Consider the following 24288-nt stretch of genomic DNA (forward strand, 5'->3'; position numbering starts at 1 on the left):
GTAAAAGTGCCCTCAAGTGGCCAAACAACAGAATACCTACAGACAGAAACTTGATGTTCAAAATCAAAATGTGTAATGCACTCAAGAGCAGTGTTGCTTCGTTAATTAAGCGCTTTGATTAGCAAATGGATTTAGGACATTTCTGAAGTTGTCTGCAGCAAATCAGTCTCTGTGTTTCAAATATGTCCGTCCATGACGTACTCGACTACAATTTCGTTGCCATCTACACATTTTCTTGACACTTGTGAGTCATTAGTTCTCAGAGGCAGATGTCACAGCAGTAACTAAGTACAGTTACTGTACTTAAGTAAAGGATTTTACACACCAAACATGATCAGTTTACAAAATATAACACATTGTTATAGATTAAAATGCACAACATTATACAAAATCCTTAAAATGAACTTATTATTGATAAAAGTATACTTCAATACTAAAAAAAACCCAACAATACTTTCTTTGTTTGAGGAATAGTACTTTTCCTTAAACATAATTCTCTTTAAGGAAAAAAAAGGACTTTTACTTAAAATGAAGTATTTTTACATTGTGATATTTATACTTTTACTTACGTAAAAGATTTCAATAGTTAGTCCATCACTGGTGACAACATTAGCTGAATTTTGACCGTAGTAGACCAGAAGAAGAAATATATAGGGATGAGTAAAATTGATTTGGCAATATAAAAGATTGATATTCTCATGATATAAAGTAGATCTAATAATAAATATTCAATTCAGACATATTTTTGTTTTGAAATGGCAAATTGTAATGAGTTAAGAGTTTCATATATGTTGTCAACTTCGTGCATTAGCATTTGAACTCATCAGACAATGCATACAAGGAAGGGGTTGATAAAACTAAAATTAACATAAGCATACCAAATTGTACTGTCATCTTCTATTTATTTTTTCTGAACTAATGCACTCAAACTCATTCAATTCCCATTTTTTGCTCATCCTCAACTGAAACCCATGTACCAACTCATCCACAACCCACTGCTAGCTAATCTCCCACAATGCAGGACCTCTGTCCCAACAAAATCCCTGTATGTGAGCGGTCTTAGTTCAAGGTTGCAGCCCAAGAGTTTAATGGAGGAAGGCTTCACCTCAGAGCTGACCAGCTGCCTGCGTGGACAAAGTCATGGATTTCTGGGAAAGAGCTCTAATTAACTGGTTGGCCGGGGACCAGGACAGGAAGACCTGCCATATGGAGATGTGGCCAGACAAATGGAGAAGCACTGAGGATGAGCACCAACCTCTGTCAGGCAGCAACAATGTACAGAAAGACTGAATGAGGTCAGGTCATTTCATTATGTCCACACCACCCGGAAACAATCTGCTTTTGTCCAAACTCATGGAAGTAAAATAAATTGGATCAGGATGAATTAGTAGACAAGAATGCTGCGTAAGTTTGGCAAAAATGTCTGAGATAGTGAATAACTAAGGCCAAGTCTTGCTGCTGCAAAATGGTGACATTGTGAGGAAGGAAACAGGCAAGAATGATGGTGATCATCTAGCTAGACATGAGGGAACTATAATGAAAAAGATATGTGAGATGTCGGGCTGTCTAGGAGTCAGACTCCTAATTTATGGAGGTTTTTTTGATGGCCTTAAAGAGAAGACAGACCACAGTGATACAAATGAGCTCTCCTTCCACTAAGGTCCATTATGAAGGTATTTTTTTATTACAAAATTGTTGAGCACAAGCACAAAGCAAATTTAAGCCGTGTTCATCCAGCAAACTATCTGGGAGTGTGTACTGTGTACAGACATCAGTAAGCAGATAAGCAGATAAAAAAAGTTTCAGTAATTAAACAGGAGTTCAGAGTAAGTGAAAAAGTGATACTTTTAAGGAAGTGGGGCAAACAGGATGATGCTTGGCTCCTGGATCCAGCTTGCGCTGGTCTCAGTTTGACTTTGCATGAGAGCAATAGCCGGCTTGGGCTGGATGTTAGTGTGCAAATACAATGCAGTGGGACAGATGTTGTACATGCTTTTATCTCCTCACGCCTCGATTACTGTAACAGCCTGTTCACTTGTCTTAATCCAAAAACTCTGAAACGACCGCAGACTGTACAGAACTCAGCTGCTCGGCTGTAAACCAGGACCGAGAGGTTCGACCACATCACAGCTGTTTCAGCCTCTTTACATCGGCTCCCCGTTTGTTTTAGGATTGATTACTTTTAAGGCTCTTCATGGCTCCAGACTATATTTTAGACCTTGTAATCTCTTATGAACCTTCATGTAGTTTGTGATCTTCGGGCAGGGGTCTTCTGTCTGTTCCTGAGTCCAGGATGAAAACTAAGGGGGACAGAGCTTTGGCCATCAGGGCCCCGAGGCTCTGGAACAACCTGCCCGAAGACATTAGGTCGTCTGAGTCAGCGTCTTTCTTTAAGTCTCTTCTCAAAAGACATTTTTATCAGAAAGCAGATCCTGATTTTACCTGAACTGGCTGTTTATTGTTTTTTGTGTATTTTATTTCTTTACATTTCATCATTTCTCTTGTTGCGAAGCACTTTGTACTTTTGTGGTTTGATAAGTGCTCTTTAAATAAAGTTCTATTTTATTTTATTATTTTACGTGCTGTAGGATATCGCATACCTGCAATGCTTACAAGACAGGCTCACAGGGTCCAATCAGTTTTGGGACCATACATCAAAATCTAAGAAACAGATCTCTGCAGCCTTATCTCTGGAATAAATGGAGCTGCTTTCCATAGATAACCTACCCAGAGTTTTTTCATTCCCAAACCAAATATAACCATATATAGGCCTACTGGGAAAACTCGGCCTCTCAAAGGGAGTAATGGGCAATAGATGCATAAAGGTCCACATCAACTCTGCTTTCTGTAATAGCTACTTGCAGCGCGTTTCCCTAAACTGGCAGTGTATTATAACTGGACTGGACCGACACACTGTGGATCGGGGGAGTGCATGAAAGACTCCGAGGGACCGCAAAAAGTAGTTCAGAATAAAAAAAAAATCCCACCGTGACCCTTCGGGGGCTCCACGGAGAGGTGGAGCTTCTGCAATCTTTTCGGAGCCCACACACAAGCCACAGCCCCGACGTTGCTGTAGCAACGACCGCGTAGGGGACGCCTCGAGCGACTTGTAATTTGTCAGATCAGGCTGTCGTTCGGTCGTAATCCTCCCTCTGATTTGTTACATCTACTGTCGCTCTTACACGCTGCAACTTGATTGGCTAGTTTTTGCATTCTCGGCCCGCCTCTGTGAATAAGCGCTTGCAGCTGCACACAAGTCAGAAAAAAAGCGAGCGGAGGAGGTGCCATCGTAATGCAATGAGTTGAAGCAGGGTTGTTTTGAGGAGTAAAAAGTTGTTAGTTTTAATCTACTGTTGGCTGACCCTTGGCGCTTTGTGTTTACTTGGAATTATACAAAGTTTGGAGAAATGTAGGGACGTTTTGGCTGCCTTTGTCGTTGCTTCACGATGGAGGAACCTGCGACAAGGCAAGTGGTAAAACCGCTAGCTAACCTAACGTACCGTTTGTAGTTCAATATTGTTGGCGTGAAAGTTGTTTATTCAATAATCGTTAAAAAGCTGGGAGTTGTGTTTAACATACAGGCCGGTGTATGAGATGTATGTCTAAATAGTGACACTTCTGAGCAAAAAAAAACAGTGACATTATTCTCTACAGAGAGTTTGAGATGTCCCTTTCAGACGGTGCCTCGGACGACGATATGTCCTTAATGTTACCTACAGAGGGCAGCCACAGTGGGAGCGTCCGAAAGGTGAGACACCCTGACACACTCATATACACATATACATATACACACACCTGGGGTATGTGGTAAACTTGAAGAAAGGGTCTGAAAACGGTTCTGGAGAGCCCCCATAGGTCCTGGAGAGCTCCATAAAATCAAGAGTAAGGTAAAGTAAATTAGCAACAGCAGTAATAAAAGTATCATGGTCCTAAAAAACACTTCACTCACATCATTAAAAAAAAAATACTCTACTGGTATCTCATTATGCTGGTATTGCCAGTTGTATTTGCCTGAGTTTTGAGATATCAGCCTCTGAAAACTCTACCACCACGTCAATACAGTGGAGTTGAATAGATTTTAAATTGTGGAGTTCAAAGTAATGAAAAGTAACATTTGCAAAACATAACAGCAAAGTGTCTTTTCAAGAAACACTTGCCTGGTTCCTCTGAATAATCCTCAGACCTCGCTGTTTAAATAGAGACTGTTTCATCTGTAAAAGTCTGTAGAACGGGTAACAGAGAAACTGTTTTTGGAAAGACACATTACTGCTAAAATGTTTAATGTCATTTGACAGTGTTTAGGGTGGCAGCAGAAACTGCAGAGGGGGGAGATCTCAAAAGTTTAGCAGACAAAACTTAAACATTCTGTATGGCTAAATACTACCAGGAGTAAGGGGGGGAAATGTATTTGTTCAGTTCTGTGAATTGACCCTTAATTACCTTAAGATGCTGTGGGTGTGTTTGAACAATAAAACCTCATTTGCACACGGATATCATATCATGTATTGTGTAGTATACAGTATATCGTTTTAGTGCACATGCGCCAACGTGCATGCTGCCTGTTGCCGTAGCTCCGTCTGGTCGCCTTACTTATTTTTTGCTTAGTACTTTTATTCCTGTGTGCACTGATGTGACAGTGAGCTGCTGTAACAAAGAGTTTCCCCTCGGGGATCAATAAAGTATTTCTTATTCTGATTAGGCAATATGAATGGGAAAAGATGGCTACTGTAATATCTTAAAATACTTATCACCTTGCCTGTGGGAATATTTCTGGTTTGAATGACAAAAACTTTGATGGAGAAAATGAATGATTACAGACATGGTGACCTTAAGCAAGGCACTTCACCTTCTGCTGCTTGAGTCGGTAGAAGACTGTGATTGTAGCAGCAGCTTACAATTTTACATGTTTGTATCTGTGTTGCTGAAAAACATGATGTGTGCTTAGAGAAAGTCACCTGGACATCAAAGGTTTATGACACAGGCTTTTAGACTTTATCTGCATAGATGTCGAGCAGCCCCCATCCTCCTGCCCCCCTGATGGTAGAGCTCGGCCAGAAGTCTAATCCACACAGGCACTCTGAGGATTACTTGACATGCGCATGCTAAACAAACACCTTAACTGGGTGAGAGGGAACGAGAAAGATAAAGGGAGAAAGAGTGCGAGAAAATGAGAAACCGTACAAGTTGGCTGCAAGAGGGATAGAAAAGGTGATGGAAGGAGCCAGAAGGGTAAGGAAAGGGAGTACGCAGCATGTTTACAGTACAGCTGCTCCATCTGTAATGTTACTGTACATCTGTTTACCTTTTAAGTGTGAAACAGTGGTGCATTGTGTGATAGATTGTTAAATGTCTGCTCACTAAAATCAGCAATCAGCTGTGGGGAAGCTGTTCTGGTGTTGTTGGCAAAATGCCTGTTGAAGTGAGATTTAAGAGGCCTTTAAATCTTCCGATAGATACACAGCTCTGACATATTACCAGATCCTTTTTCTATTGAACATATTATCCTCCTGGGGAGAAGGTTCTCCTGCTGTACCATGCCAGGTTATTACCATGTTTAGCATCCACAAGGCTCTCCCCTCCTGAGCTGTCAGTTTCGCTACATCCCTGACACGCTCTTGGACACACCCATCATCTCTGTCCTACCCAACGTGGACTTTTTTTGCCCTGAAGTAAGCCTCTCAGGCAGCTCTCTGACCAATAAGCTCTACCAATAAAATGCTATAGTTTACTGATGGTGACTAACTTGTTATTTGAATCTTTGAGTTGGTGGTGAATGTAGTCGACTGTGGGTGTCGTCATCTGTGGGATTTGTCTTTTTGGAGGTCCTACCTGGGCAGGACGGGACATCCCAAAAGACAAATATCATTTCCATTAGCACACTGATACTACTACTATTAGAACTACGATTACTATTTGCATGAATATAAGACAATGTTGTCTTCTTTCTGGAAATTACACTTGAAAAATGGGGGATGTTTTACATTTGATACCCAGACTAGACCAAGTAGTTTCCCAAATTGTCACAGTATCTGTCTGAGTGTCACGCTTTCTCTGTCTAATTGTTGCTGTCTCTCCAATAATTAATTGACCATATCCTAATGGTTGCTGTTGCTCTCTCTCTCTGACTGTCTCTGTTTATTTTTTGTTTGTGTTGAGGAGAATTTTTTTGATGGAAAACATTAGTTATCTGGCTGTTAACTCCAGCAGCTGCTTCCCTCACGGTTGATGCTGGCTGTGTAATTAATACACTAATCCGCTGGTTAATGCTGGTTCTCTCTGAGATTGTAAAATGGAATTGAAAATACAAGTAGGCCATAGTTTGTCATGTGTACTGTATTTTATCTAAATAACAACATGGGATTATTTTTATTGATTAACTCTATTTTATACGTGACAACACATTTCGAAGATATCACTGGTTGTCTTGCAATCAGGCCAGTGTGGTATTTCTTACTCATTGAACACAGCTGGCACACCACAGACTTCACTTCTTCAGCGCTTAAAATTGTCAGATTTGCTGCTGTAATTCACCATTCATCACTTCTTTTGCCTTCACTATTTCTTTATTTTCTCTGCAGGGATGTGATCCTTTCGCCCAGACTCAGCGCAGTAAACTGCAGCACCGGCGAGCTCGCATCAACCAGCAGATCAACAAGGAGATGCGGATGAGAGCCGGAGCAGAGAACCTGTTCAGGTGAGGTGCTGGGACGGGTCAGACGGCTAAGTCAAAGTTAGGCGTGAAAGTGTTGACATTTCCCAGCCTTAATTTGATTGTAGTTTGATCTGTTGGGGGACTTTTCCTGCATGAAACATGTTGAAAACTACATCACTGAGCCAGCGTCAAGACAATGTCACCTGATTAATTAAAATAAGTTAATTATGTTGAAAATAAGTGAAATAGTGCAGTTGTGTTGGCATGTGTGTTTTTTTTTTAACTGTTTATGAAAATAGTTTTCAAGACACAACACAAGGGTAAAAAATTGTTAAGGTTTGTGTTTTGTGATGTGTTCGCCTGCTTTATCAGATGTTTCAAAGTGTCTAATGTAGTAAGGTGGATTTGAAACGTTCTCCCAGATCAGGTTTTCCTCTCTGAGATGTAATGATAAATGCTATTCTGGTCTCCTCTGTGTTGGTTATTCTTTGTTAGCTTGTTGGCTCTGTCACATTTGTGGTGGTATCCTGTGATGGGGAAAAGGTCAGAGATCACTCCCCTCCAAAACACACACACACACACACACACACACACACACACACACACCCACACACACCAGAACCACCCAGTTTTAGGCCTCTGTTTGTGTGAACACGCATATTTATGTGTCTGTCTGCTTGTGTGTCTTCTCCACATTTTGTATGTTTGTGTCTCTTCTTTTTTTCCTATTAATATTTTTTTTGTACACATACAAAACAATCAATGAACACTGCATACTTTTCAGCATGAACACTAGCGTGGATAATCACCCAACTGAACTGTGCTGGCTTTGTGTTTTTAAAGCAGCTAGCTGTCATTCACACAGCACACAAGAGTTTTATTGGTGAAGAAATGAGGGAAATAAAAAAAGAAATGGTGGCAGAACATCAAAGTATTCTCTCTGAGAACATTAGTGTCATCTTTATCCCCTCCAGCCTCTCTCCATCTCTCTGTGCCTTTGCTTTCTCCCTGATTTCTTTCTCCTGAACTATTTCCCAGGCTCTGCATGTTTGTTATCCACTTAGAGGTAGATTATTACCGAGGCTATACATTTATTTATGTGCATACATTTGGTCTACACTTTTGTTGTGGTAGTTTGAGAACATTTACAACATGAATAGCCCACTGTGCAAAACTCTCTGAACACACTTGCAGTGGACTTGCTGCCGCTCCTTTACTCATAAAGATTCAACTTGGGAGTAGGAGGAGGAGGAGGAGGAGGAGCCACTTCATTAAAGCAAGGAGCTACTTTCTTCCTCCTTAGTGGGGCCATGTCAGAATCTAATTAGATCAACACAGAAAACAACAGTGTCTTTAATTTAAAGACAACCAAGGGCACCCCTCACTATTATCCCAAGACTTGTCTGGCTAATTAAGTTTCACCGCTATCTTTTCAGGAATAGATGGATGACAGATAGCAGGGCTACTACTTAGAATTATTTTCATTATTGTTTGGTCTCTATTATTTTATTCTAGAAATGTACAGGAAAAGTGAAAAATGCCCCGAATATTTCCAGAGTCCAAGGTGACGTCTTCAAATCAGTTCTTTTGCCTGACTAACGGACCAAAATCCAAAGATATTCAGTTAACAATAAAACTAGAGCTGAAATGTTTAGTGAATTTATCAGTCAATCGACAATTGAAACTTTTTTGATAATCGATTTATCGTAATTTTTCAAGCAAAACACCCAAACATTAACTTGTTCTAGCTTTTTAAATGCTGCCTTTCTTTGTTTCTTGATAGTAAACTGAATATCTTTGGGTTTAGGACTGTTGATTAGACAAAAACGTAATTTGAAGACATTATCTTGGGTTTTAGCAAACTGTGACGGGCATTTGTTACCAATTTCTGACATTTTACAGACCAAGCGATTTAAAGGTGGGGTATGCGATTCTAATCCAATACACGTCTTTTTGTCAAATTCAGCGAATATCTCCTCACGGTCCGCTAGCTGTCTGTTCAGTGTGTGCGCTGAAAAAATCTTGTTTGTACTCAGCCCCGGCTCTGTAAATGGGAAATAAACAAAGTAGCTCGCACTGAGCCACATGACACTATACCAGCCATGATCTGTGTGTCAGGAAACGTTAAATGACTTGCCCACGGACATTCAGTTTACTTTCTAGTTTGCCAAGATGTGCTGTTGTTGTGATGTTAGCTATAGTAGCAGGAGAGTTGTGAGCATCGCTGTCTGGAGCGGCTGTGCTGGCTCTGGGAAACCGTCTCTGTTCGCAGCAACTGTAGCGACAGTTTGCTAACCCACAACCTAGCTAAGCTAACCCACAACCTTGCTAACGTTAGTTATATTACTGTCATTGTTCGCTCTATATCATGGTATTTGTCATGGTATTGGATTTCTCCAGAATCACATACCTCACCTTTTTAATCAAGAATAAAATCGAATGAAAATAATTGTTAGTTGCAGCCAAATGTAAAACAGAGAAAAGCAGTAAATCCTCACATTTGAGAAGCTGGAAACAGTGAATGTTCGGCATTTTTGTACGATAAATGACTTAAACGATTATTTAGTTATCAAAGTTGTCATTTAATTTTCTGTTGATTGATTTCTCAACTAATTGTATCAGCACTAATAGGCAGATTGGACTTTCTCCCCAACTCCATTTTGGACTGGATTCAGCCTGTTATCCTAAAAAGTGATGACTCAGTTTAGGGGAAATAAAACAAGCGCTCCTGCCCTTTCTATTGGGACGATGGGTCACAGAGACAAAGAGGACCCCCACACAGCCAGCCGGCCTGTAATCAGCCGGCTTTGTGTCCGTCTCCTGTCCTGTTCCCATGCAGAGATTCCCAACAGAGCCCTGGCAAGCTCATCCCCCACTTATTTGTCTGGCACAGTCAGACCTTTTTTTTTGTCTGTCCTCCCCCTTTCTGTTCAACAGGAATAGGCCACACACACACATCAAACATCTCGCTTTCGTTTTCACTTCACTCACTGTGGAACTGGGCCGTGGTATATGAGTGCTGGGGGGGGGGTTTAAGATGCTAATTAAAGATGAAAGATTGGCTGATGAAGACGTCATGTTGTGTGTTGCAGGGTGTGTTTCTCTGTGGGATTTCAGCTGAGGGACAGTAACTAGTTTAATCCTGGTCTTCATGTCAGTTAGTTTGGTTATTACAAAAATATCACAAGTTTCAGCATCTCTGATACGTCATGTCTTTCAGTCAGTGCTTATGAGAGTTATTTTTTCTCTCAAAAGCTGCAGTATGTTGTGCGTGCAAGTAGGTGTGTGTGAAGGGGATATTTGGCAGCCCATTTAAAGCTGACTAATCAGATTGCCCTTGGCTTGATCCTAGATATACGTGTGTGTGTGTGTGAGACTCAGGGAGGAAGTGACAGATGAGGAGAGAAGTGAAGGTAAAGTGGTGTAACTGGACAGATTAACATTATTTACAGGAGCTCAAAGGTGAGCTTCAGCTGCACGTTTGACCCGAGTTTGGTCATGTGTTAAAGAATCACAACTTTCAGTTTCTCCACTGTCACTGACATTTAACAAAGGAATAAAAAAAAAAAAATCTAAAATGCTGTTTTTGGAACATCTGCTATAAGATCTGTACAATTTCTCATGTAAATGATATTAAATCAATTCTATTTACTGTACATACATATGTAGCCTCTTAAAAATCTGAAAAAATTCAGAATATGATGATGATGTTTGTTCTTTTTCTTTTTCCTACAAGAAACCAATCATGTCCAAAATGCACTACCCCTCCATGTTGTTCTCTTAGGGCAGGTCTAGCTTTGGCTGCCAGTTTTTTGTGAATTGACGTGAGCGTCTGTGTTGATGTTGATCAGCATAGTGTAACACCCTGATGAATGGAAAAATACTCAGAGGATAAACTGTTGGCAAGGAGTGAATTTAAGGGGAAAATAGTTTTTAAAAGTGTAAACAGTGGTATAACAGCACCTGAGAATAAACAGAAGTTATTGATAACTTCAATGATATATACACTAAATTAAAAATAACTGGTTTGACTTAAATTTACAATCAAAAAGTGTCTAACTTTAATTAGGGGCTGTTAAAGGTGGAGGGCAGGATGCAGCCGAGCAGCCTGATTTGGTAAAAGAGAATAAAGCCTACTCTGTGTGTCTTGCCATCCATGGAGTGATGACACTAACTTAAACATCTTCATGTCAGTTGAGACACGAGGTCTTACGATGCAAATAATGTGCTCAAAAATGGAGAGAAAAAATGAGAGGATACAATGGACAGGAAGCTTGACAGGTCTGGCATTTTTGGGAAAAGAAAAGGCCTTGTGATCAAGGTGCTGGATAAGTGTACATATTCATATATATATACATATACATCTTCAGCTCTTACAGCCTGTTTGCACAGTAAGTGAAGTGTTAACATTTAGTTTTTCTTTAAACCAAAACACAACCACACCTGGCCAATTCTATGAAGTCGTTTGCCTTTGCCCTTGACAATTATTCTTATGTATCTTTCCTCCCCAAATCTTCCAACTGATGATGCATCTAATGACTTATTCAGCACCAAGACCTTTTTAATCTTTCTTTTTACCTGATAAAACTGAGTCTGAAATGAGGAAAACCATCTATTAGTGTTTCCAATGTGTAGAATTTATTTAGCCATAAACTTTGTTTTGTCTTCTTTATCTGTATTTATTATTTCTTCAGCTCTTGAAAGTGTTGATTTAATTAAATTCTGCCAGAATGACGCATTCATGTGCGAAATATCACTTATGTTGTGAATTCAGTGCTGTTTGGCAGCCCTCTTGTCAGTGCTCAACTTAAGTCTGTTAATCACACATTTTTGTAGTCATCTTGTCCTTGTACATGCCCTGTTTGTGCTTTTACACACACACACACACACACACACAACTCAAGTCTTGTCTATCATTGAGCCAGTGAAATTCAATGATTGCACAATGAGGGGGATTTCCTGGGTCACATTTCCAACAAAGTGTATATCATCCGTTACCACAGCAACCCAGTGATGTCTCAGATTTCCAGGAACATTGTTTCTTGTTGACCTCAGACCTCCGCAGCAGTGTGAGCTGGCTTTCCTCAGCACTAAGACCCTCCTCCTGTGATTGGAGGAGTGGAGAGTCTTGAAGTGAATGAACAGAGGATGATAGAGGAGAGGGTGGAGAGATGAGATAGTTGCATAAATTAAAGACAGGCTTTTTGTCAAAGAAAAGTCCACTGCTTAGTGCGTTTATGGTGCCATGCTTATATCCAGTCAGTTTTCATGGTGGATTGTGTTATTTGTGATGCTAAGCTGTGTGATAAAGCAGCTAAGGACACACAGTAACACGTCCCCTGACATGTAGTACTGTTTTATACATCCCAGTGCTAACATTGGTGGCTAATTTGTTATATTTGCATCGGCAAGTTAAGGCACAAGTCCTACTATAGAAATGTCAGATTCAGATCTCAGTGTTTTTCATTCTCAAGTGAGAGTAACATGAGCAACAGGTGTCAAACAGATGAAGAAGAAGGGAGATGCATAACTGGTTATTCAGTTATAGTATACTTTTATAAAGTTAGCTAGCAGTTACTGAAATAATGTCACCAAGTCTAGAAAAATATGCATCATATAAAACTTGTTGAGCTTTAGGGCTACAACTACTGATTCTTTTATCATCAGTTGATCTGTAAATGATTTGTTTAAATTAACTGATCGATCATTAGTCTATAAAATGTCTGAAAATGGTCTTGTTTTGTCTGACCAACAGTCGGAAACCCAAAGATATTCAATTTTAGAGGAGAAAGCAGCAAATATTCAGGTTCTGAATATTCAGAGCTCAGTTATGATAGACGTCTGGCCTAATTTAAGGAAACTTTTAATTATGGATTATGAAGTTTAGGAGGTGGGAGTGTTTGTGATGTTGATGACTGAACCTTCCCCTGCTCAGTGGCAAGGACTTAGATTTGCTTTTTGAAGTTGTTGGCATGTTGACTTGGAGTAAAGTCTAAATAACTCCTTTTCTCCTGTCGCACTGGAAATGGAAGTCTGTTATATGTTGGTGTTAATGAAGGATGAGATCTGATGTGTGTGTGTGTGTGTTCATTTCTGCAGGGCAACGACCAACAACAAGGTGAAGGAGACAGTGGCTCTGGAGCTCAGCTTCGTCAACTCCAACCTGCAGCTGCTCAAAGAGGAGCTGGAGGAGCTCAACAGCAACATGGAGGTTTACCAAACAGACAGGTAAACAGCTCTAAGACACACACACACACACACACACACACACACACACATACAGTGATGTTGATAGGTTTTCTGGGTGAATAAATGTTAAAAAGGGACACTAAAGGGCAACGAGAATGCTGAGCGTTCAAGTTTCATCAGGAGTCATAACACCATCAAGCACATCATGTTTAATTAGTAAAGTAGTAGTGAAACCATTTACTGCAAACTGCCGTTAGAAACCGAGTACAATTAGCTGATAATTAGCCTGATCAGCCACCGTCCGTAATGAATAAAAACACACATTATTAGACTGCAAACCATTAATCAAACCAATAACTAACCGCAGTCAACGTCAGACAACCGTATCATATTTAATCAGTTACCTAGTGTTTCTGAACTGGTGACAAAACATAGAAAAATGCAGGCTACATATTAGCAGTTTGAATTAAACTGAAACTCCCTGCACACTCCGGGGAAAATATTACGCCAAACTCCCTTTTAAGAAATATGACACATTAACAATTCCTTACGTGTCGCAAATACACATAACTCTAGGAACACAAGATAAAATGCAAAATTAAAATGTCTCACTAAAATACGTGCTGGTTGGTGGATCAGATACACGCCGAATTAAACACAGACTCATAACACTGTTAATTCACCATCTATCGTGTGTGTGTGTGTGTGTGTGTGTGTGTCTCCATTTGGTGCTGGAGAGATACAGTATATGTGCAGACGGTAAGAAACAGTTTTTTTGACAGGGACGTTTCTTTTGTTTATTTCTGATTTCAACATGGGTTTGTTGTTCACAATGTAGCGTTATCAAGGGGAAAATATGGTGTGTGTCCTGGACGCGTCAACAGTGAGTTTACTGCGTCCTTTCGGATTTTAGCACGTCAGAGACGCAGGACGCGTACTTAGCAACATCACTGCACACTTGTACTTCTATACCTGTGAGGACCCTCATTGACATAATTATCTTACCCCTTACAGTGAAGAATTGAGAAGCAGACAAAGTGTCATGAATTGGTCCCCACAAAGATAGAAGTACAAGAGCACGTACACACAGTGCACTGTGTGAATGCAAAAATGTAATGGATGCTTGTTTTCACCAATTATAATTCTCAGACTAATGAGAGTGACCTGGAATTCATGGAACAATTAATAAATGGGCCATGATTTTTTGTGTGTGTGTGTGCGCGCAGTCCTTCACAGCCAGGAGATTTTCCCCTCTGCAGCCCCGGTCATGGGAAGCATAAATCCCCTGATTAGAGTGTCATTAATGACCCCGTGGCGTGTGTGCGTATTTATGTTCATTGTGAATGGGACGGGATGACGGTGGGGGTTGTCGGGGCCGTAAGGGTTAATACTTGGCTTTAATTTTGCTTATTAGCAGGATGAAGCACTGAGCAGTTAGCCTGCTGGGTTTGAAGACAAGCAGATGGCAGTGCTAACTTGACTGTCACTGTGTGTTTACATGTAGGTGTTTACATAGTGTAACCTGTGAAAGATTACACACACTATTTATTTCTTTTCACAGTGAGGCTGTCAACGTTCCCATGATCCCACTCGGATTAAAAGAGACCAAAGAGGTGGACTTCACAGTTTGTATCCAGGTGAAGATGGCATCCATCTGCTCATATTTCACCCCCTTGATTTAACTCATTAATCAGATTTCCGTTTCTTTGAGAGAAAAACACAGAGGTCTGAGTGAAAGTGAATATTGTATTTCAAATATTAGAACAAGGTAGTGGAGGAACATCGTTATCCTCATTTTACAAGCAGTATTTCAGCTTTGATGCTAGTTTTTAAACGGAAAACATACATCACTTGGCCTGCTTTATTTATTGTGGCAAATCCTGAATTAACCTCACATCCAAATGATGTTTTTGCATTTATTTCCTTATGAAAAGAAGTTGTATTTCATCACAAATCTGGCCTATAAACATTACTTAAATATGTGTCAAAACTTGATTTTTAATGTGGAAAATCTGCAATAAAGTCAATGATTTCTAGTGATTTGTAAACTACGGTTTCTAGCCCGATAGTTGATACATTACATAGTTTAAGACAGTCCGATCAAACACCAAACCTTTTTATTTCCTAATTTTGCTTTTTTGTCTTGTATATTTGTTGCAAGGCTACTGAGGAGCATGAATAGCTCAGTCAAGTCCTCTGCAGTTTGTTTAAATATTAGATGATACCTCAGCTGTGAAACAGATTTGTCATTATGTGACCATCTGTCTTCCCTCACAGGACTTCATCTGTGAGCACTACGGAGAGGACAGCTCTCTCTACGACAAGGAGATCAAAGAGCTTATGGAGCTCAGACAGGTTAATGAATGCATACAAAACAAACCTTGATCTAGGGTAGTATTAAATCTGTTTTTTATTAAGGGGGTTCTCCTGTCAGAGAGAGGAAAACAGTGGAAAGAATAAAAAAGGTTATCTGTCTATGACATTAGATGTATATTTATGTGTTGTTGTTGTTGTTTTGGCCAGGCCATGCGTACACCGAGTCGGAACCAGGCCGGCCTGGAGCTACTGATGGAGTACTACAACCAGATGTACTACCTGGACCAGCGCTTCTTCCCCCTACACAGGAACCTGGGCGTGCACTTCCACTGGTAGGACATGAGCACTTTTCAATGTAAAAGGTTGTTGAATCCTGTGTTAAACGTAGTAAGGCCTGGTTGTATAGAGACAAGATACTCAGCTGTATTTTGTGAAGCACTCTGCTTGAACTTGTTAGTTTTTGAGCTGCACATCGTTACATGAGCAACCAGCTCTGTGATTGGCCTGCTTGAAACATCATCCATGCTCTGCAGCCAGCTTTACTTTGTGCTTGTTTCGAGAGCTTTTTGCCCTCAGATTGGTCTTCAACAGGTGAAACACATGATCAGTTGAATTGAGGTTATGTGACTTATACAGTAAAGAACATTTCACAGTTTGGCCTGGTTGTTTTGGTGCAATGTCTTTAAAAATTGAGGGACTGTGTATGTATGTGAGTATGAAAGTGATGATGATGCGAACAGCCTTGAAGCTAATCCAAATACTGTAGATATGGAGTGCATAGTAAAAGTTAAAGAGTGACTGATGGGACAGGTAATGTCACAAACGGGATGCATTAAGTAACTTGATTCCTTCTTGTCTGTCCCTCAGGTACGACTCTCTGACAGGCGTCCCGTCGTGTCAGCGTACGTTGGCCTTTGAGAAAGGAAGTGTGTTGTTCAACATCGGTGCTCTGTACACACAGATTGGAGCACGGCAGGACCGCTCTGCAACAGCTGGCATAGACAAAGCTATAGATGCCTTTCAGAGAGCTGCAGGTACTGAAACAAGACACATTTACCTGAATGCTCCACTAGCCTTATTCCGTTGTTTTGTGGGACTCGACAGTTAGGATGTTAAAACATAAAAGAAGCATTGTTTTGCACAAAAACACCTGAATCTATTCACCTTTTCTGCTAAAATATAGTTTAATTTGTACTCACATTTTACTCATATCATTTTTCTACTTATGGCATTTACTAGGACAATTACTGACATTTATCTAGGGCAGCAACTAATTATTTTCATCATTGTTTAATCTCAGTTATTTAATTCAAATAATAGATTATTAATCATATTCAATGTAAAAAAAAAAAAAAATAGTAGGCTAATACAAGAGCCCAGGGTAACCTCTTCAAATATTGTTTTGTCTGACCAACAGTCCAAAACTAAAGATATTCAATTAATGATAATTGAGATAATAAAAGCAGCTGGGACCAATTGACTAATTAACTTAGTGTATTTATATCAATTTCCTTGTGTTTAGGTGCATTTAATTATCTTAAGGAGAATTTTTCCAACGCTCCTAGTCTGGACATGAGTAGTCCGTCGCTCTGCATGCTGGTACGGCTGATGGTTGCCCAGGTGCAGGAGTGTGTGTTTGAGCGTGTCACACTCACCACGCAGGACACACACTTCACTTCCCAACTCTGCCTGGCACAAGAGGCTGCACGGGTGAGTTAACATGTCTCTGGTTGTGCTGTGTTATTACTGTTGATATCCCGTGATTCTCACGCTGTATGTGCGTCCTGTAGGTGTCAGACGTCTACTTGTTAGTGCAGCAGACCATGACGCAGCCTCTGATGAAGGACTATGTGCCGTTTTCTTGGGCGTCCATGGTTCAGGTCAAATCGGAACACTTCCGCGCCCTCTCACACTACTATGCTGCTGTTGCACTCTGTGGCCACACGTGTAAGTCACATCAAACCACTCAGAATATTTCATATATTTAGAGCGTGTGCACACTATTGGATCCTCTGCAGAGGAACTAAGTCCTCAGCCACAGTTAGTTGTTTTAATTTTAATGGTCTTGATTTGCACATTAAAAAATGCAGTAAAGTAAGAGAAATACATGAAAACATTCACATACTTACACAAACACTGTACATGTACAGCATAAAAACACTGTGCAGAAATAGAGGCCTTGTACAAAGAGCCATCCTAAAAATTAAAAGCATGATAAACAATTTACATTAATTATAAATGATGAGGGATGGGAACACTTTGTACAGATTCTAATATGGATCAGACTTTGCCCAGTTCAGTTGGTGATATTTGCAAAGAGGGGCCTAGGCCAGTGTAAAATCCTGCCTCCTCTTAGTTAAAAATGCCTGACATGTAGAAATAAGATGAAGTACATTTAGAAATTTTAGGGTAGGTTTTGAATGAATTTAACTGACTAAAAGAAAATACCAGCTATAACACGTTAACTTGGAATGTCTTGTTCTGTAGTGTCTGCGGAGGAGGAGGAGGGTGATGAGGAAGCAGAGAAGGCTTTCCTCCAGTTCAGTGTCAGCGTTCCTGCAGGGCCACCACTCAGCCAGGTTTTACGAGACCCTGAAAAAAGAAGAAAGCTTGGTGAGTTCTTGTACGCAAGGAATATGTTTATATTTAGTCCAAATATTCAGCAGTGGAGACACCAGGTAGCTGCTGTGAGTAGCATTTACATTTCTATGAAAGTCAACTTTGTGCAAACACCAGGGAAGTAATTAACAAAAGGAATTTCAAAAACAAAAACAAAACAAAAAAAGTCTGCTTACATGTATGCAGGTAAAGCTCACTTGCGGCGTGCAGTAATCAGACATGAGGAGGCCATGCGTGTTCACAGTCTGTGTAAGATCCTGAGGAAGATGGACATCCTGCAGGACGTGCTGTCTCTCACACACAAACGCTCTTTGGACAAGTACTCGGAGCTGGACAGAGAGGACGACTTTGATGAAACCGCAGAGGCTCCAGAGATACAGTGTACGTAGTGTTTCAAGTCCTTTCAATACAATTATTTCATGGTTAAATGACAGTAAGTGATTGTGGTTTCTTCTGTTGTCAGCTCAAACCCGTCAGAAACCAGACATCACTCCACCCAACTTCTCTACAGTCCAAGTTACTGATATCTTCCAAAGACTGGTAAGACATATTCATTATGAGAACAGTCTGACATTTAGAGAAATACACACATTTACATAGACCCAATTAAAAAACTGCAGCTTCTACTGGTACTTGAGATGAAGATGACTCTTCCCTATGCTGCAGGGGCCTCTGTCAGTGTTTTGTGCACGGGCTCGCTGGGGTCCGGTACGTGTGATCTGCCTGCAGAGGAGAGAGGGTGGACTGGGTCTCACGCTCAGAGGAGACTCCCCTGTCCTGGTGGCTGGAGTGGTGCCTGGAGGCTGTGCAGCGGTAAGACAAACGCCACTGGCCTTTAACAGTTACAGCTGTACTGCTCATGTCTTCCACATTCTGTAAAATATGAGATGGTTACAAAGGTTAAATTCTGATTCAGTGTTTACTTAAACAAAATAAAAAATTCCAGTTATTTACTAGTGTTATTCTAATTATTGGAAAACAGGTCAAAATCACATTAAAAAAAAGCTATCCTGAAGTTTGGTTGAAAATACCATTTGCACTTTCATTTTCTGTCCTTTCCTGAGGGACTAATGCATAATTTTCTCACCATTTTCCTTCTCTTTCTATTGCTGGAAACATTTGAGCTGTACTTGTTGCAAAAGGACTATTTTCTGTAAACTGCAGTGAACGGCATCTTGCGCCAGCAGGAAACTCAATCTTTGGTTCATTAAGACAGAAAATCCAGCTGAAAATCAGTTTAAACCGAATTAAATTTAAATCTGCTCCTGAGTATGTTTTAATCAAAGAATTTTTTTTTTCTTTAAAATTTGGAAACAGTGAGCTTAATGTTGAATCTACCTTAAAATCTACATGATAACAGTTTTAGTCACTGTATTAAAGCTACAATAATTAATTTCTGACCACTAGAGGACAGGAAGGACAGTCCCCCTGAGTGAAGAGGTGGGAACAGTCTAGCTGGAGTTTCAGACTGGATGTCAACCACAGACTTGAACATATAATAATTGCCTTTGTGTAAATGATGATTGGTTGCAGAATTTGCAAATGTTTTGCTCATTTCTCAACCCTGTAGAAAATGCAACAAATACCACTTTTACACTCCTTTCCTAATGTTTGTGTGTTGCGCAGGAGGCAGGACTAAGGGAAGGAGACTACATAGTAGCAGTGGACGGACAGGACTGTAAATGGGCCAAACATGGCGAGGTGGTCCACATGCTGAAGAGCTGTAGCGACAAAGGAGTGGAGCTCAGTGTGGTCACATTACACTCACATGATGCACAGGTCAGCATGTGTGAGTGTGTGTGTTGTCATTGGCTGCTGTTTGAATGTATGTGTGCTTACCTGTGTACGTTACCTCTGTGTGTTAGCAGGCAGAGAGGAGGGCCATCATGCTGTCCCATAGCAGCGATAAAGAAAACACTCGGCAGCGTCTGCTGGGTGGAGCTAAGGGCCAGAGCTCCGCCTCCCTGTTGAACTGGAACAGGAAGAAGAAGAGGGAAGGCAGCGGGGTCACTAAGAGATTAGGAAGCACTTTCAGTTTGTCGTTTGGAAGCATCCGAGACACTGAGGCCATGTACTGAGTCAGGACTGCAGAGGAACCACTCAGGGAAACGTAGCAGTGGAGCACATGGTACGATTAGGACCGCACTCAGACTGACAGGAGTGCTGCACCAAGAAACATCAGCAGGGGATGCTGCTGCAGAGAGCTCTGACAAAAAAGCAGTTTAGTCCAGTAAAAATGTTGTTCCTGGCTTCTTTTTTGCTACAGCACAGTCCAATGTATGTGGAAGCACACATACCAGGTAGAACACCTTGTAGCATGTAGCTTTTTGCTATTTTTTAACCTCGCAAGAGTGAAGGAGCTTAGCCAGAGTTGAACAATCCTGCCTTAGTCTAAAGGTGTGTCGAGACAGAATGCAAGCAAATGTATAGATGCATAGACTGCATATAAAATCAATGGAAAGACGGGCGTGGGCGTGAATAGATTGCCTTGTGAGGCACAAACTGAGGCTAAGGCATGTTCACGCGAGTTGAAAATCGTCTTTGTCAATGAAGTCAGCTAAACTAAATATACCAGAGGGCAGGGCAGCATGACTTGTTGGCTGCTCCGACGCTCTCGGCTTTGTTTCCATCACGCTTCTCTACTTCCATCAGTTAGTTTTGTGGTCATTTGGAGACAAGACTCTAAAGTTTACAGACTGCAATGCTGTTGCTCCTGCTTTGCTCTGTGTACATGATGCAGCAAAAAATAAATGCAGTGATTCGACTGACAAAATGCGAGTAGACTCGGGGTCTTCTCGACTGATGACTTGAATCATCGACTTTTAGGGGACAGCCCTAGCATTAACAGGAAGAACTGGAGTTTCTGGTGAGTACTGAGTTTAGTCTGAGCTGCCACACAAACACGTCCGTTTCTAGTTAGCTAATGTCTGTACACTGCACAAACCAGCGGCCGAATTTATGTAAATGATGCGTCGCTTTCTGTCTGAACACACCTTAATAAGTCTTAAAACCAGACTCCCTGGTTCTTACTGATAATGTGTAGCAACATGCCCGCACCAACGCCATGGACAGTCAAAGAATAATTTTGAATATTACTAAACTTTATTGAACTTTTTTCTGCAAACAACTCTGACCAACATTTAAAAAAATCATTCCAAATAACTAGTGAGTTAGTTAATAGTAAATGAGCCCAACGTTAAGTCTTAATGTTGCTCACAGCATGCCTATTTGCATCTATTCTTTGAAAGACCACACCCAGCCACAGTGGATGTACCACCGTCCTATTTCCTAGTGTTGATGCTTTAGAAAAGACATCTTGCTCCCTGTGTCGGCACACGTCCGCTAATGAACTTTGACTACTTCTGTCTATATAATGTGTCAGGTGTGTGCTGCGGGTGTCAAATGACGCAATGCTATGCAGCTGGCAAATTTTGTGGTGAGAATTAAGGAAAACATTACTGAACTCTCCTTTACACAACGTGTGTATTGTTACATTAACTGATGTAAAAATAATTGAGAAAGCAAAGCAGAATTAACAAGCAAGCACCATTTTTCTTGTCTTATCCTCAAGTGGTCTCTGAGGTTACACGATACTGTACCAGTCACCTGTTTAACCACTGAAGTGCTCCACAAACCATCTGAAGCTTTTTGATGGATTTGGATCAGTTCATCCACTGATACTTTACATTGTACATTACTAATTAGTATGATGTTGGATTTGGTGTTCTTGGAGAAATATTTGTGTTTAGTTTTGTCGTTTTTAGATGATTAAAAGCACTTAAGAGGTTTTGATCCAATGTTTTGTAGTTTTGGTATTTTTTATGCACTGTGACTATTGAAAAGTAATAATGTAGTTCTGACTTGATGTTTCAATAATGAACATGAAACACTCACGTGAGAGTTTGTGTGTATTTGAAATGAAATGTGACGCTGAGAGATCCTGCAGGAAAAGCGTGACACACGGTGTCCACAGTGTGGCATTTTTCTGAGTAGGTTTGTATCGTCTTGTATCTGTTGTGTTCTTAATGGCTGAACGCGAACAGTTGTTGAAGTCCAGCCACTGTACTGTATGTTACAGTCCGCCAATATTAATTAGGAACAACAGATGAGGATGTTAGTGGGGAAAAAAAACGTATTTGAATTAACATTGTTTGAACTTTTTGTAAGATTTTGATACAACTAGAATTGTAGCACATTATTGCTTGGTCCAACTAAAAATGAATGCTGTGTGATTTTGTTTTGTCTGTATAATGTTTGTGCCATGGTGGTCCATAGTCATGAGTATGGAAAGCCAGAGGGGACAAACAATGATTTTGTTTTTACATGTTGCAACATAATTATTCTGGGAGGTTTTTTGTTTTTTTTGTTTCCTGTATTCATGAAAAAAGTTCAGCGATTACATAAAACAGTGTTCACAATTTATGCCACGATTGCAAAATAGTAAGATCTTTGTATTCTCATGATCATGAAATTAATTTCTGGTGTCAAGGAAACAACTTGTCATGTTGTGATCACAAAGTAACTTTCTTGTTGTAGAAAAACTGGTCAAGTTCTCTGTGTGTGAGTGAGTAAATGTTTGTCAGGACTGTTGTGAAGAGGATCCCTCTGTTTTTGACTGAATACCTGACCATCCCTTAATGACTGCATTTGGGGATTTGCACAGTATTTTTTTCATGTAGAAATACAATAAAAGTGAATGATGAACTACTATCAGCTTCATCTTGTTCTTGACATGTGACAAGCAGAGGTCACTACCCTCTCACTATACATCTACAGTAAATTCAACAGCAGAAAATATGACTTGAATAATTTACAGCTCTGAATTATTTTTTTTAATTAATTTTTTTTAAATAAATTCTACCAAAACAACAGTGTGTATTAAATCACAATTTGAAATCACTATTCAGATATAGTTATTTCACAATACTATTTAGTTTTTGGTTACTAGTAGTAGTTTAGTAGTTTGCTGACATTAAAATGTTGGTGAGGTTGTTGGCTTTAGTTAGATATTACAGGTTATTGTTTTGCTCATAAACAGTTATATCCAGTGGTGGAAAGTAGTAGTAAGTACATTTACTCAAGTACTGTACAATTTTGAGGTACTTTACTTGACTATTTCCATTTTCCACCACTGTATCTTAGAATTTGTGGTTAGGTCGTATCAGTCCAGTTCTGACACATAAGTATAAAGAAAACTCACAGCTTTTTATACAGTCAGCACGGCCGGAGAGGAAGTTCCCACCTTTATTTTGGCCCTTCTTCTTTTGTATCAAGTTTACTTGCTGCTGCCAAACTGCATTTATCAAAGCTAATCAGAGAAGTGCCAAAGATTTTGCACCGAAATGAAAAAAAGTGCAGTGTTACGTAGAGCTGTATGAATTGATTTATGACGACCGGGGGCAATAAAACATCAACAAAAGCTGACAGATACACGGCCCCTACTGAGCTGAGCTGTTATGAAACTGCTCATCCAGGCTCATTCAGTCTGATTTGCTCTAACGTACTTTCTGATTATCTGGGTAATCCTTATGTGTATTGGAATGCATTCTCACCTTTGTGTGGAGCTTGTGGAAGGTATTGGTCGATGTTGTGGACATCCTCTTGAGATGGAGAGCCCGGTTTACACATGTGAGAGTTGCTGCCTGCCGACCTTCTTGCTACCCCTCCTTGGCGATGCACCTCGTTCACAATGATGGTGTCAGAGACAACCATCTCCTCCTCCTACTGGTCCTTCTGGTGCTGAAATAAATTCAAAATGTTAAGTACAGAAGTAAAAACAAACTTCCATAATGCGTAAATTGCTGCAAAAGATCTCTGCTGGCCTGTGCTAGGTAACTGAACTGAAATCTCAACTCTGGTGTCTTGTCACTTATATAATCTGGTTGAATGTACATACCTCCAGGGTGACGTCCTCATGCACCACAGAGTCCATCAGCTGCAGAGGAGTTCTGGTTCTCAAGTCACAGCAGCCCTGACGTCCTCACCATGGCACATCAAGACGCTGGACTTGCACTCACGAGTCACAGCTGCTGGCTGAATACTATATGGCACTCTTAAAGCCACTGTGTGTAGAATTTGAAGATATTCGACTGACGCCCCCCAGTGGTAGCATCAGTGAGACACCGTTCCACAGTGCACACTGCAGATTACAATTGAGCTACAGAGAAGTTTGATGGAGCAAGAAACATGAGCAGTCAGATGATCAGACTGGTTGTACATATTGCATTACCACATCTCAGCAATCAAACTGGTGAGTACAACTAAAATTACAGATAGGAATGGTAGCCATTGGCCAAAACTCTTGAACGAAGACCCAAGTTGTAATAAACTGGAATGGCCCTTTGAAGGGATGGCTACCTTGCTCTAGAAGATTCTTACAGTTGACAAATTTCTATCACCCTTGCTCCAAATTAGGGTTTGATGTAGATTACAGTATAAACTCACGGGACACAGTGCGATAACTACCATGCACCAAAGACAATGTGCCACCTGCAAAAATTTTGACTGACAAT

The 24288-nt window shown here is 40.4% G+C and overlaps 1 protein-coding gene and 1 long non-coding RNA gene across 3 annotated transcripts; one reads left to right on the top strand and one right to left on the bottom strand.

The window, feature by feature from the left end:
* The first annotated feature begins 3264 nt into the window (after positions 1-3264).
* On the top strand, positions 3265-22484 carry rhpn1 (rhophilin, Rho GTPase binding protein 1). 2 transcript variants are annotated; one of them, XM_044199347.1, is made up of 16 exons: positions 3265-3466; positions 3655-3748; positions 6579-6694; positions 12752-12880; positions 14403-14478; positions 15119-15196; positions 15365-15489; positions 16025-16191; positions 16680-16867; positions 16948-17104; positions 17645-17770; positions 17963-18157; positions 18240-18316; positions 18443-18589; positions 19403-19555; positions 19642-22484. In XM_044199347.1, exons 1-16 carry the CDS (start codon positions 3447-3449, stop codon positions 19852-19854), a joined length of 2061 nt encoding a protein of 686 aa, XP_044055282.1. In that variant the 5' UTR covers positions 3265-3446; the 3' UTR covers positions 19855-22484. The 2 variants fall into 2 exon arrangements, with proteins under 2 accessions (XP_044055282.1, XP_044055283.1); XM_044199348.1 differs by having other exon boundaries at positions 19645-22484.
* On the bottom strand, positions 17199-19748 carry LOC122877593. Its single transcript, XR_006378289.1, has 3 exons — positions 19616-19748; positions 17953-18649; positions 17199-17749 (listed from the first exon to the last, which is right to left on the bottom strand). It is a non-coding gene; the product is annotated as an uncharacterized LOC122877593 (long non-coding RNA).
* Positions 22485-24288: the final 1804 nt, after the last annotated feature.

Source organism: Siniperca chuatsi, linkage group LG6, assembly GCF_020085105.1.
Source record: "Siniperca chuatsi isolate FFG_IHB_CAS linkage group LG6, ASM2008510v1, whole genome shotgun sequence".
NCBI classification, from domain to species: Eukaryota; Metazoa; Chordata; class Actinopteri; order Centrarchiformes; family Sinipercidae; genus Siniperca; species Siniperca chuatsi.